The following is a 15,428-nucleotide window of genomic DNA, read 5'->3' as shown; positions in this document are numbered from 1 at the left end:
GTCGTGAGACAACTGACCGTGGTTGACCTGTTACCAGGATATCTCACCCCAAGATGACTTGGCACAAATTCTACACATTATCTGTGGTGCATATCTCACCTTAAGTTTTCAATAAAAATTATTAACTACCGTAACTTTTAAAACCAACTTTCTGCTTTTTCTATACAGAATTTCATAAATTAAACATGGTGCCAAAAGCTCATGTGGTAGAGTTTTCATCTAATGAAATAAAAAGCAAGAAATACTTAAATGTTCATAATAAAGATAAATATGAAAGCACCGGGGTATCTGAAACTTCATTCATTCAATATGATTCACCTGGAGCATCAAACGATTCTAGAGAAAATGAGAACAAGCAAGACATGTATATCCAACTCCAACCTCATTGCAGTTATAATGCATCTTCAAATCGACACATTATGAACAGAAAAAGTACCAGTGACTCAAATGATTGTTTATCACAAGAAATAGCAACATTTACCGACAGCGATGCTGATGACGAAACTGTTTTACTTCCCAATCATTCACCAGCAAAAAAGCCAAAATCAAGCAACCAATCTTTGTCAGATTTTGACACAGAAACAACTATAGAAATAAATACCTCAAAGAAATCTGAAACCGCAAGAGGAATTGCTTTGCAAACTATGTTTCCGTTTATAATTGCTGGTCTTGGGATGGTAGCTGCAGGAATTGTGTTGGACAAAGTACAGGTATTGCCGCGATTTCATTGTAGCTGATGCTTTCTTTTTTGTTCTACTTCTAGACACATATAATATATATATATATATATAAACGAAAAAAAAAACGTTAACTCTACTTTTTATTGTGCAGAATAAAGCTATATTATAATATATATTATATAGTTGGAGAATGTTTTGAGAGATTTTCGTTTTATGTTTTCTTTGCGATTTCATTCAAATGTTGCAGAACATTTAAATAATATTTTTTTAGTTTTAAAGCATTTAATCCTGACTTTAACTTGGAATTATGTTACTGAAAAGTGCCACAGAAGTAAATTCTCAAAACTACATCCAAATTTTTGTAGTCTGTATTATCATTGTGAAGTATTTCAAGTTTTACCAATGAGTGGTACCTAAATGACTATTTGCAGGACTGTGAATTGAAAACATTATATATATATATATACCACTTGAGTAATTAGGCAACAGTTTTAGAGCTGATATGATACTTTGTTAAAGAAGCAACTCTGATAATCCAGTAATATTTAACATTGCCAACCACTTGTCAATCACTTATTTAGAGGTACAAAAGCATTTATATTTTATAAAATTGTGGTTACAATTGCTGATTAATGCTGATATTTATACATTATTTGTGTACAACTACATAGGCGTCGATTTTTTCTTAGAAGAGAGGAATTCTGGGTGGGCGAGAGTTTTCAAACAGATTTCATTGAATGTATATGTTCTCAAATTCGCAATGAAGGCATTCCATTATAATTCAACAAATCCAAATAACCACTAAGTCTTCAATTTTGATGACTAAAGCATATGTCATAGTATGCAAAAAATGCATCTCGGCAAGAAAAAAAAATTTTGAAAATCGGACAAGCGGTTTTCGAGATATCGCGTTCTGAAGTTTTGTGGCTGTCACTAGGTGGCGTTGTTGATGTTCCCAATGTTTTTTGATTTTAGGGTTATATTTGAGGTAGAAAGTCGGTTGAAGTGTCTATTCCACCATTTTTCATGAGGCAGAATTCAAAAATGATGTCAATTTTAGTCTACAAGAATTAGCTAAGGAGTTGTGTGGCATTTAAAAAAAATTGGGGGACTAAATGCCAACCCCCAAATTGTCATGTGGGTAACAAGATATCCCAAAATTTTTTTTTGTTCTTTAAAGTTTCTTGCGTATACTTCATGATAATATACTGTTTATTTATGAGACTTTTGTCCTTTTTGCACAATGCAACCTTTTATCAAAGACTTGCATGAGAAGTTATATGATCTATTAATGCAATATTTGAATAATGCATGCTTATGATGTCACAATCACAATAACAAATTACAGATTTTCCCAAAAAACTTTTTTCATAGTGAAAATTGCTCAAGAAAACCAGCCCTTGTTTCAAAATTGCAGTCAAATTTTGTTTTCCCGGGCAATTTTCACAATGAAAAAAAGTTTTTTGGGGAAATCTGTAATTTGTTATTGTGACGTCATAAGCAAGCATCATTCAAATATTGCATTAATAGATCTTTGATATAAGGTTGCATTGTGCAAAAAGGACAAAAGTGTCATAAAAAAATATTATACTATCATGAAATATATGCAAGAAACTTTCAAGAACAGAATTTTTTTTCGGGATATCTCGTTACCCACATGACAATTTGAGGGTTGGCATTTGGTCCCCCAAATTTTTTTAAATGCCCCATAACTCCTTAGCTAATGCTTTTAGACTAAAATTGAGACCATTTTTGAATTCTGCATTATGAAAAATGGTGGAATAGACACTTCAACCAACTTTCTACCCCAAATATAACCCTAAAATCAAAAAACATTGGGAACATCAACAGCGCCACCTAGTGACAGCAACAAAATTTCAAAACGCGATATCTCAAAAACCACTTGTCCAATTTCAAAATTTTTTTTTTGCTAAAGTTCAAGTTTTGAACACAACAAAATATATCAAAACCAACACCTTTTGAAACCTAGTGGTTACATTTCTTTCTAAAATTTGTTGAATTATAATGGAATGCCTCAAATTTGGTTAGTCTTTCTCACAAAAACTGCGTTTAGCGTCGCTGCAGCAATTAAGCTTTAATAGGTTTGATGTTTGCTTTCTTGCGTCTTGCTATGAGCGCTGCTAAACAAACTTCTTTTATGTTTTCCTTTGCGACCTAAAAAGCACGTGACTCGTGCCCTGTTATCATTGAAGTGTCGCCTTCAGATTTGCCTCATTTTGATTTGTAAAAAGCGATTGTTTCAGTACGTTTTTAGTTTGTATCGGTTATTTTATTGTCATGTTCATTATGATGTCATGTTCATATTACTCTTACGCTGACCCGGAACTGAAGTTTGATTGTGACGTAACGAAAGTGAGACCATTCGGAGAAAAGATCAAACGTGGTTTTCTCTTACCAGGAATTGCCAGCGTGTGGCAGTTGCCGTAGCAACAACTATCCAGTGAGTATCGCTTTTTTTCAAAGCAGCGTTGTTGTGGAATCGCTTTGCTCTGTCAGATACTTAACGAGAGACTTAGCGTAAAACAAGAAGTTGTGCTGCAGTTGGTTGGATAGTTCAGCGTTTAACAAAAACGTGAATAATTGTAACAAACACTTCATAAGTGTCATGAAAACAGGGTGGGCAAAACATATTTTGCTCACCCTCGTTTCTCGGGAGGGTGGGGGCATCGCCCACCCGGCCCACCCTATTTCGACGCCTATGTTTGTGTATGAATATCGTATTATCACACACATATATTTATATATACCGGTATACATTGTAATTAATACATTTTGCATTTGAAGCATTGGGAAGTTTTTCAAAATGTTCCAGAGGTATTTATTCTCGTACCTGCATTGTTAGGATTGAAAGGAAATTTGGAAATGACTTTGGCTTCCAGACTTTCAACCTGTGTGAGTCAGTGTGGTGGCTTTGTAAACTGTGGCAGACATACAACGGCTTTCTTATTTTTACCTGGTGTGGAATCTTTGCTTATTTTTAACAATGAATTATTTCATAGTGAATAGACTGTTTTTATTTTAAAGTGGTTGCACAATGGCAGTGCACTGTGGAAACATTGAAGCACTTGGTCACTGTTTCAGCCTAGTGAACCTTGTGTGTATTTCAGTGTAGTAGACTATGTTTGACTGGTCTTTATGTTCATATCCATTTTCAGCACTCAACCAGTTGTTGTCAGCGAAGAGGAATGCCAGTACACTAAACCCCGCTACAACGTTTCAGTGTTGTGTATGCTCCAAGTCTCCAATGACATAAATTGTTATAGGCTACTGTACTTAATTTTGCCAACCCAATAAATCGCGAGGTGTGGAGGGAAGACTTCGTTCTCGACAGACAGACAGACCACACCCTCGACATGAAGATTAATTCATGGCCTGTATAATCAAAATTGGTTGATGATGATGATGATGAATTTTCTGCTGCAGTATGACTATCTAGCAGTAGCACTGTCTTGTAACCAAAAAAGAGTTACCGGTACCAGTAGTTGCTACTTGGCAGTACAAAATACTTATGCTGTTGCAAAGTGTTTACTGTATTCATATCAAGCTATGCTATATTATTATTAATGTATTCTTTGCAGTGTATTTGTGTAGCCTACTAATTGTAATTGTCATTTCAGGCGAATAGGGGCTACCTTGAAGATCAGGAAAAACGCTGGAGTATTATCTGGGGTAATATGGTTGTGGTAGAGGCACAGGCGATGGTTGTTGCTTTTCTGGCATCACTGGTGGCCATGGTATTGGGCTGGATACCCGATGGCAAGTGGGAAAGCGCACATGCAATCATATTATGCACTGGTAGTCTTCTCACTGGCGCAATAGCTTCTGGGTTACTCGGTAAGCAGCAATTTGGTTTGATGCAGTATTTTTTCAATACTGTTAGAACTGCTTGTTTGTAAATACTGAGTGCATTGTTAGCTGCTAATACTATTGTGTCGCTACACTTTAATCTATCACAGAATCGTTAATTATGCACTAGTCTTGTTGTATTTATTAGTCTATACCAGTGTTTCTCAACCTTTTTTGGCCCAACGCCCCCTTCATGAGCTGGAAAAATTTTACCGCCCCCCAACAATAACGATTAATTACGAAAAGCAAATATAAAACAATGAAAACTATTAATACTACAAAAAGTGCTCAATGCTAAGCAAGACGCCAAGCAGAGCGAATTACATCAAATATAGGCTATTAATGGAATTCTAATTCTATTAGAATGTAAGGACCTTCTGATGATCCCCCTGTTAGGGTGAAACAGGCTGTAAGGGTTTTGGAGACTAGTAACTATATTTGATGAAAAGCAAATATACATTTGCGAACATGAAAACAGTATAGGTGTACTGATAGTCAGTGTGAACCTTGGGCTTGGTGAGAAATTGCCAGTTTCTTCACATCAGGTGTAAAGCCAGTGAGAAACATTCGAAGATCACCTCTTATGTCAAGTGGGTTTCGCTGTTTGGTATGTAGCAGAACAACACAGTTGAATCCCTTTTCCACCAGGTATGAGGTAGGAAATGCTACCACGAAGATACGAGCTCTTTGACGAAATCATTACGCTTGGCGGTAGATGGGTTAAACCAGAATGCCCCATAATAATCAAAACGCCCCCCTTAAGCCGAGGTAATCATACCGCCCCCCTGAAAAGTCAAAACGCCCCCTGGGGGGCGGTACCGCCCCCGTTGAGAACCACTGGTCTATACTCTAGTAGTCTATAAATGCCATGTCACCTTATTGGTCTTACAATTTATAAAAATTAAAATGTACTTTACAACTGGACAACAGTATCATAGTTGCTCGTTTTGTGTCTTTTGATCAAGTACGCTGATGATTGTATTCATTTGTTTTATATGCTTTTGCTGGTTCAACGCAACACAACTTATTGCATCCCAGGTGCCATTATGATACTTCTCATTGTTTGCTCTACAAAGTTGGGCATCAACCCTGACAATGTAGCGACACCCATTGCTGCTTCCCTTGGTGATCTGATAACATTGTCACTGCTGTCAGTTTTTGTAAATGTAAGTTGCTGTATTTTTAAATCAGTGATTTCATACTGTCACAGAAAACTAACTATTGTTCGCCCAGCGTCTGTTGTACAGCTGAAGCTTAACCTTTCATTGTGGTCATTCAGCCAAATAGTACTTGTGTACAGCTCTACACTTCAGAAAACCATTCGTTTTTTGACAATTTTAGACAGATTTTTTCACTTTGTCTCAGGATTAAGAAAGACCTGGTCAAGTTAAAAATGCTTCAGTTTTTTTACGTCATCAAAAGTGCATGAGGTTTTGCTTTCTGTATCTCGGAACTATCAACAAGTTTTCTAAGTCAAACTTTATGAAGTCCAACTTTTTAAAAGCTAATAAAAATTTATCAAAAATGTTATATGTAATATGTATATATATAATTATTATATTCATCAAATTGCTTGCAAACGAGCTAATATTTATCTTAATAATAAAACAACAAATACACTGTCTGTACATATGTAATACTATTAATACTACAAAAAGTGCTTAATGCCAAGCAAAAAGCCAAGCAGAGCGAATTACATCAAATATAGTTACTATCTCTAAAACCTCTACAGCCTGTTTCACCCTAAAAAGAGGATCATCAGAAGGTCATTCAAATAGAGTCTATTGTATCAAATATGATAATCCGTTTAGGGTGTAGAGGTTTTAGAGAATAGTAACCAGGGTTGAGAAAAACCCAGGTTTTTTTGGGTTTTATTTAAAAGGATGCAAAAAAGGTAGATTCATGCTTATTTCACCTCAAAATTACTTTTTACCAATAAAGTGCCTCTCACTCACAGTACATGCTGGCATAACTCAATAAAATAATGCACTAGGGCTGTTTAACTATAAGGCATTCTATAAAACTATAAAACCCAAAAAAAAAGTTTTTTTTGGGGTTTTATTTAAAAGGATGCAAAAAAGGTAGATTCATGCTTATTTCACCTCAAAATTACTTTTTACCAATAAAGTGCCTCTCACTCACAGTACATGCTGGCATAACTCAATAAAATAATGCACTAGGACTGTTTAATTATGAGGCATTCTTGCATAATTGAGTTTTAGTGTAGTACAAAGTGGCATTACTTGATTTTTGTATACTGTACAGAAATATCCACTGTTTTTTCAGTCTATCCTTGGAAATTTATGTCCCAATTTGAAGTTTGTTTTAAGTGCCTTGTAGTGTTTTTGTTCATTTTTTCGATTTTCTAATAAAATCTGCACAAATATGATGCTCTGGGTTGTTATGAGCTTTTTTTTTAAGTGGGTTTTAAAAAAAAACACCCGGTTTTTTTTAGGTTGGGTGAAATACCGACAACCCTGATACAGTAACTATATTTGATGTATATATCTTAACAATAATATGTTTGATATAGCAATGTTATCCGATTTCAGATATGCGTTGCTCTCAAGGCTTTTTCAAAGCAGTGTTGTTTTTTTATGTTGTTTACTCTTTATTAATATGTTAATATTCCGTTCCTTACAGTTTTAGAAAGCTCTAAACTAAATCCTAAATTTAAAGTTTGTAAAAGCAATGCGTTAATATCTCATCAAACATGACTACCGCAATTAAACTCGAAATGACGTTACAATTGCAAACGCAATTAAACCAGATGTGTCACTTTTGACGTCAGTTTTGCTTGCTGGGTAGCTGTAGACTCATACACCTCGTCTTTATTGTATTTGTGTTAATTGGCTAACGGTAATTATTTTTATCACAGTTACTTTTCTCGGTTTTGAATAACGATAAGACAGCATGGATTGGACCTGCCATTATCGTATTGTTTGTTGTATTGACTCCTTTGTTTTTATGGCTGTCTCATCGTAACGAACACACGAAGGATGTAATCAAACATGGCTGGGTGCCTGTAATATCCGCCATGGGCATAAGCAGGTAAGTCCTACAAAGCCCAATAAGCAAAGATCGCCATTGCACGACTGGCGACGTTGAAATGGCGCAAAAAGTGCATCTTTTGAGAGCTGTGTTGGATCATGTCCAAAGTCCGGAATGCGACCCTTCACTGAGAAATGAAATTTCCTGCACCACAAACCAGACTGTTTGCCGTGTACCCAGCTGGTGCTCTTTTGATATGCCAAGTTAAAACAATGGCGACGATTCACGGCGTTGAAAAACGTAAAAATTGCAACTTCTTGTAGCTGAAGTGGGTTTTATTTTCATGGCGAATGCAGTGGTAAAGTCAGATATATCCTCCCTTGTCGTAGAGCCTAGGCCTACTCTATTACCCATTGCATTTACAAATGCTCTAGTTGCTGGGAACTACATTTTTTTTGCCGTTATGGGATAATCTGAACCTCGTCTATAACTTTTACCCTAGTCTCCCATGCAGAAAAATCGCCATTTTTATATTGTAAAAAAATTAATGCAAAGTCTTATTTTCTAGAATTGCGTTTTTTTTCATCGAGCAAAAGTTGTCATGTTTAGATCACTTCCATGACTGACAAACATTGCAAAAACAACAGTTTTGTTAGCTGGATTAGGTAGAATACGGTTTCTAATTGTCCGAACTAAAGACCTTATCAATTGCGTATGTACATTTGAAGTTCCTAACAGGTTTTTGTTTCAAAATCGTTTGCTAAACCTTAAATTCATTTTTTGAAAAATTTTACTTTTTTTTTGTTAAAATATTTCGTATTATTCGTGCGTGTTATTTTGAATGTACTTTAATCAGCTTCCCTTGGATAAACAAGCGTTCCCTTTATTTCAGTGTCGGGGGCTTTATACTTGACTTTGCCGTTTCCAAAAACCCTGGTGTTGCCGTCTTCTCCCCGGTGATCAATGGTGTTGGGGGCAACCTGGTGGCAGTGCAGGCTAGCAGGATCTCTACCTACCTGCACACAAGCGGGCAACCAATCGGAAAGCTGCCAGATAGTGATAAACCGGGTTGTATGTCTCCTTGGAAGACATTTTTTTCCTCAAGTAAAATACAATTTAAAACGTTTTAATGTGTTTATGGTATACATTTCGTATTGGTGCACATGCATGTTGTCTACTACATATTTGTTTTGTTAATGCATATAGCATGATAACTCTATCTATCACAAAAATTTTGTTCCCCACGTACACTAAGCACAGTAAAAATTTGACGAAATTACGATTATTTGATTAAACACCTTCTGAAAATCTATTTTTATGTAAACTGGCTGTGAAGGTTGCTTTCATAACAGTGATTTTTATTTTACCTTTTCGCACATGCAGCAAATAGGTTACAAATATGACATCGTCATTCATTTATCAAAGCAGCAGAGCATGGTTAAGAGCCCAATATCATTTTTAAAAGAACAATTGATCATTTGGCTGCGCCGACCTGCTTCAAGAAGAAGTGTGATCTATAATTCTTTCTATGTCTTACAGGCCACGGTGTCTTGCCAATTTTCATTAGAAATGATTGCAATAAATACTAAATTGTTGACCTTTATTTTAACGTCGCCAGACGTTGCACCATTGTAAAAAGGGCAAAATTTGCCGGATGGTTATTTTCATTCTACTTTCTTTCAAGGTAACTCACATGCTGTTGGGGCTCGTGTCATGCTGTTGATGGTGGTGCCGGGGCAACTTGTGTTTGTCCTAATAATTCAATCTTTGCAAGCCGGACATACCTCCATCACACCGCAATTTGTTGCTGTTTACCTCCTCGTATCGTTAGTGCAGGTTGGTAGATACACTCAGCCAGCAAGTAAATTCTTTTCGATATTAAAAAGGACTGATTTTTTGGCTTGTACCGCCCATCTGTTGGACTTTTGTAAAATTCCTGTCTTAGCCGGTGAAAGACCGTGCCACGTTGCACTGGTATGATGACGCAAAAGCTCGTGTCAAAGTAACAACGAATCCAAACGTTTCACGGCTTTCCGAATAAACTTTTTTTATAATTGTCTTTATTGTCTCGATGATGCCAGCAGCTTTCTCATCAAAAGTGGTAAATGCAAATTAACAGCACTGAATAGTAAAATACTTTAAAACTTAAAAAGCCTTACAAAGAAAAGTCTTCTCTACTTTCCGTCTGGGCGGCTTGATGGTAAGCCATGCGCTCCGCCAGTCAATATAGCTTGCAGCGGTCTTCTTCATCGTGTGTCACACGGCCGTAGCCCAGAGCATGTTTGCTTGCGGTGTCTTGCTTGTTTAAATGTTTATGCGATACTATTTGTACGCGATAGAATGTAGCTTGTCATTAAAGTGTGATGTCATGTTTCAATTGACGCTACGTCAAATTTGACGTGTGCAAAAAGAAAAACGTTTGTATTATTTGTACTCTTTCCAGCTGGCAAAACCCGGTCTATTTACTAAAAAATACAAGTGTTCTAGCTAGGTGGGTTACTATCTCTCATATTGAGTGTCATCCACCTCACTTAAGTTGTAGCATTTCGCCACAAAACCCAAACATATCTCACATTATCTTCATCATTAGGTGGCTGTTTTATTGCAAGTATGCAACTGGATGGTTTTCCGCCTGTGGAGAAGCGGAGATGACCCAGACAATTCCGCTATTCCTTATTTAACCGCCTTAGGCGATTTACTTGGGACTGGATTACTCGCACTCGGCTTTTTGTTTCTTTGGCTAATTGGTGACCGTGATATGGATGTTGGAGATTAAAGAACTTGGTTTAGACTTCGTTTCTAACTGAACATTTGCATTGTTAATTTAAAATTAAAGAGTAACATAATTTAGGAAGTGGTGGCAAAAGGGTAGTTCGTAATTCTCCATGTGTTTGTTGTACACTCGATCATGCTTTCTTAAATTGCATTGGTGTCATAAAACGGACTTGTTTGTAACGTTCTTGGTGTCATTGAACGCTGATCGTACATTCTAACCGGAGAGCTTATTGAGCATTCATTCGTTAGTCTAAATAATGCTGCAATTGCTCAATACTATATTGAGTTTTTTATGAGATTATACTTCTTTATGTTGGGCACCTTTAACATGCAGCTAAAACTTCAATTTATTTGATTCTTTTCTTAAACTTCTCCTCATCTTTGATGCTCTTTATCCCCTTCTACTAATGGTAGATAGTTCGATGGATCAACATCTCGGCGATTTGTGTTGGTTTTAGTTGCGTGTTATAATGCCGTCAGCGATATCTCTAACCTAACCATCACTTTGTTATCTGCTGTCTGTTATGTAAAAAGCTGTTAGCATAAAATGTCCTATACCTGCACTCCAAAGCACCAATGCCATGCTATTGTATAAGTTAAAGTGCATAAGTGACTATAGGAGTTGTACCGGTGGGTTTGTTTGCCACGATTTGATTTAAAGCATTCCACTCCTTATCCAAAGCACTTCAATGCAAAAATTACCTTTTCAAGCCTGGGATGTTAACCATTGAGTAAGGGTTTGGAACAGAACTATTCTCGTAACCTCTAACGACGTAAGAATCGTTTGATGGCCGTTATCATTTTGACAAACAAACCTTTTTGTACAACCGCCGTGTTTTTTGACAGACAACAAACGGACAACTGACCGCTTGCAGTTCCCCGATGGTTATGGTTAACTTTAAATGGCGGCTAGATGAAGAACAGTAAGGAGTAGGAATAGAAAAGTAGCTTTACTAAGCAATGAATTGGCTTTGATTTCTGAATTTCACTTGGCAGCTGCTGTCGTACAGAAAAACATTTTTCAAAGGCTTGTAAATCGTCACGAACTCATCTCTTACAAGTATCGTTAATTGACCAATCTTTGTTTTTTGCGTCATTACGTCATTATCAAACAGTCATCTTCCCAGACAGCAAAACCCGTCATTTCTACATTGATTTAACGTTGAATGAATTGTAAAAATGGCTGGTTTTTCTGTCTCGGTTATGTGTTAGCGATACATCATCCTGGTCATGACGTGATGATTTGCGTGCAAACTTTTACCACTCATTACCTTTCGTTATTTATCTACTTTATTGCAATGTTATGGAGAACAAAACTTTGACTGTAAAGTGATTGCATGACTTTATTCTGTCAAAATACTTAAAATTTATGAATGGATTAGTTGACGATCTCTTGACGAAGTGCCTTTTCGCCCAAAAGCTGGCGTAGAACTGTGTGTTTAGAACATAGCGTATTATATAAATAAATGCCAGGTAAAAAAATATATATTATTGTTATTGCTTTTTCCATGTAAGAAAAATTCTATTGCTGATGCTGCAGCAAAGTTTTCGTTGACTTTGAGCTTCCATCACCCACCCTGGAACGCACTTGAGAATTATTTTACGTTTGTATGTATCATTAGACGGACAGTTACGGTTTACCTTAAATTTGCATTCAACAAGATGTTTGGAATTCGCAACCAACTGTGCTGAGCGTTTTTCCAAACTTCTTCTTCGTCTAATTTTAAATCAGTTTTCTTGTCACCTATTTCATAAATCACGCCTGGGTGTGAAATCAATACACCAAAGACGTCAATCAATCGACGTATTCGATACGTACTTGCATGCTGTTTTTTTTTTCTTTTTCCGCTGAGACTTTTCGGTCATTTGTCCGAAACGACTTGAAAAAATTCGGTCACTTTATTTATTTCGGTCATTTTTTCTGATGAAAATTTTCCTTTCAAGTAGCGGATACAAACCAAAATTTACACTTCCTGACTAGCAGCAACATTAAGTTTCGCTGAGAAACGTTGTCGTTTTTTCGGACATTTTAACCGAATTGACTATATTTTTTTTCGGTCATTTTGCTAAAAAATAGGTCAATGACCGATAAATGACCGAAAAAAAGTCAGCTTGCATACACATGGCGCAATATACCAGTTGGAGTTACTGAAGTGTGTGGTACATACTAGTTTGAGTTTTGCGTTGAAGTATGTGGAAAAGGTAATGCTATAAATAAAGTAAAGAATTTTTGTTTTTTGCTCACGTGGATTTTTTCAAGAATCTCTTTTTCGGCTTTTTTCTAGTTGGTATGCTACTGCCGGGAAAGTGCAATGTATTTGTCCCGTTATTTCTATCGCTATGAATCCTATACCTAGCTGTCGCTGTTATGGTCTGGCAATGCGTTGTATATTATTTATGTATAAATTTTTTGAAGACGCATCACTTCGTGTGTTAGGCAAGTTACAACACGCTCAACTCCGTCAGTATTTCCACAGTGATGAAAGATATGGAAGCCAATCTGCACTATTATACCCGTACTATGTTTTACAGTAGATGTCTCATATGTAGTAGGGTGCATCATTTCCCCCTCATTTTGAAAATTCAACTTGTGCCATTGAGAAATGGCTACCATTCCAGGTCAGGTTTAACCAAAAAAAAATATGGGGGTCACCGGACCTACCACCACCTCCTCGCCTCCTTGAATTTGGATTAGTAAAATCGCTATAACTTAAAAATTAAAAAAAGTAAACACATAGTGTTTGGTACCATGTTTATTGCAACTACTAGATTTAGTTCAAATATGCAAAGAAAATAATATTCCACAACTTTTCTTCATACTTTACAAACAAAAGCTGTTAGACTAGCTATAGAGAGCAAGGACAAATAACGAAATTGAAACTTTGCCATACCAAAATAATAAGCGAAAATAACTGCAAACTGCATTAACAACTAAGTATATACGTGAGATTTTGTTCGCTTTTTTTTATCACCTTGAGAGTAGTTTTCAAGTTTTTTCTGTTAATTTGATGATTAATATCTAGTTTTAGCCAAATTTATTCCTCACTCAAAACAGTTACAAACAACAATGATGATTTTAGTTTTTCTTGTTTTATCTATGTATTGTTGACTTTTGTTTCTATGTATTGTTGACTTTTGTTTCTATGTATTTTTTTCCTATGTGTTTACATTTCTCGGTGGTACTGGTTCTTTCCTTGTAGCGATTGTTTTCTGTTTTTTTTTTCATCGCTCCCACATTTAACCGATTTTCTCTGCCTCATCTTTCATCTGTTTTCTATGTTCTTTTTGAATGTCCCCGTTTCCGTCTATAAATTTCAAGCCTTTCTGAGAAAATGGCAGAAACCTTAATCGTGAATCTCTACTAAATCCTGTTCTTTATTATATTTTCTACAAAATCACTTGCAACTCTTGTTACATCTTCCATGTGCCCAGTTTTTACACCCCACATCATTATTTTACCACGTGTTGTACATGGATCTACTTGTTCTTAATAACTGTTTCTTCTGTTCCCCTTACTATCACTTTCGTGAAGTTTTTCAAGATTTACTTTCATACCATTGACCTCAAACGCTTCCTTCTGTTTCCGACAATTGTTTGCAGTCCCTCCATTCTATACTTGTCAAGACAGGATCATCTGCATATAAAATTTCACTCAGTATGCCATCCCTTACTCCTCTAGTCACATCAACAAGAGCAAATATAAGAGGTCACAGTACTGTACTTATCCTTGGAATACTCAGGCTTGGATTTCACAAAAATCTCATCTAAATGATTTGATCTTATGCCCACTTTCGTTCGTGCACCCTCATACATTGACACCACCACCAGCTCTCACCAGCACCTCTGGTATGGCCTACCTCTTTTCTTCATTGCCCACTCCATTACTTTTCTTAATACTCTGAAAAAAAAAACTCTCTAATTCGACAAAAAACACATACATGATTTTACTACAAAAAAATTGAAATCATCACTGTTATAAGGATTTTTTTAGCGAGGAATGAACTTGGCTAAAGACCATCATCATCAAACATCGCTGTTCTATAGGGAGTAGTCAGGTAGCGCTGACGCCAGGAAGATCGCTCCTTCTCAACATCATCAAACTATACACAGAGAAACGTGAAGAATACTTTTCAGGTGATGAAAAAAAGCGAATGTGACATGCCCAATTGCCAAATTTACATAAAATTTTACGTGCTTAGTTGTTAATGCAGTTTGCAGCAGTTATTTTTGCTTATTATTTTGGTATGGCAAAGTTTCAATTTCGTTATTTCTCCTTGCTTTCTATAAGCCTTTCTTACATCTTTTGTTTATAAAGTATGAAGAAAGTTTCTAAAACATTTTTTTGTTTGCATATTTGAACCAACTCTAGTTGCAATAAACTTAGTGCCATACACTATGTGGTTATATTGTTTACTTTTTAAGTTATGGCGATTTTACTAAACCAAAATCAGGGGGGTGAGGTGGTGGTAGGGGGAAGTCCGGTGAATGCCATATTTTTGGTTGGTTGGTTTTGAATCTTCATCCTCGGACTGACAAAGCCTTGATTAGTTATTCCTAGTAGTTTCGCATACTTGTTTGGTTGAATCTGACCTGGAAGGGTCGCCATTTTTCAATGGCACAAGTTGAATTTCCAAAATGAGGGGAACTGATGCATCCTAATAATTATATAGCCTACTTGTGGCCGCCGATGTGCAAGCCATTTACGTCTGTGTTGTGGCAGACTAGTGCTGCGTGAAATCATCTTGCTTTTTAGTTGTCCCAAACTGCTGTCTGAGTTCTTACTACATTTTTCATAGAACTCGTATGCACCGGACGCTGAATGGAAATATACCATTGTGGTGTCAGAATTCCTTTATGCAACCATTCAAGAAAGATTGAGGTTTATTGCGACTACTTGTCCTGCAAACATATTTTCAACTTAGACATATAAAACTTTCTATCTCTTCCAACTCGGTGAATATAGAGTTTTGTATAATTTAGCGACTATTTGCATTCAATGTAGCATTGTGTAGGTCTGGTGATAGTATGTCTTGCCAATAAAATCGGCTTGTGGTTTTATGTTATTTTTTTCATGAGCAGAATGATGTTGGTACCGTTCGGTACACCATTTGCTGT

The 15,428-nt window shown here is 36.3% G+C and overlaps 1 protein-coding gene across 1 annotated transcript; it reads left to right on the top strand.

Moving 5' to 3' along the window:
* The first annotated feature begins 179 nt into the window (after positions 1–179).
* Positions 180–13,255, top strand: LOC145766399 (solute carrier family 41 member 1-like). Its single transcript, XM_082578106.1, has 8 exons — positions 180–710; positions 3,486–3,593; positions 4,319–4,535; positions 5,586–5,713; positions 7,426–7,598; positions 8,431–8,642; positions 9,223–9,374; positions 10,129–13,255. Exons 1-8 carry the CDS (start codon positions 186–188, stop codon positions 10,312–10,314), a joined length of 1,701 nt encoding a protein of 566 aa, XP_082434232.1. The 5' UTR covers positions 180–185; the 3' UTR covers positions 10,315–13,255.
* Positions 13,256–15,428: the final 2,173 nt, after the last annotated feature.

This window comes from Aplidium turbinatum, chromosome 3 (genome assembly GCF_918807975.1).
Source record: "Aplidium turbinatum chromosome 3, kaAplTurb1.1, whole genome shotgun sequence".
Lineage (NCBI taxonomy): Eukaryota > Metazoa > Chordata > Ascidiacea > Aplousobranchia > Polyclinidae > Aplidium > Aplidium turbinatum.
The sequence above is the reverse complement of the archived record's forward strand: the minus strand, read 5'-3'. Positions and strand labels throughout refer to the sequence as shown.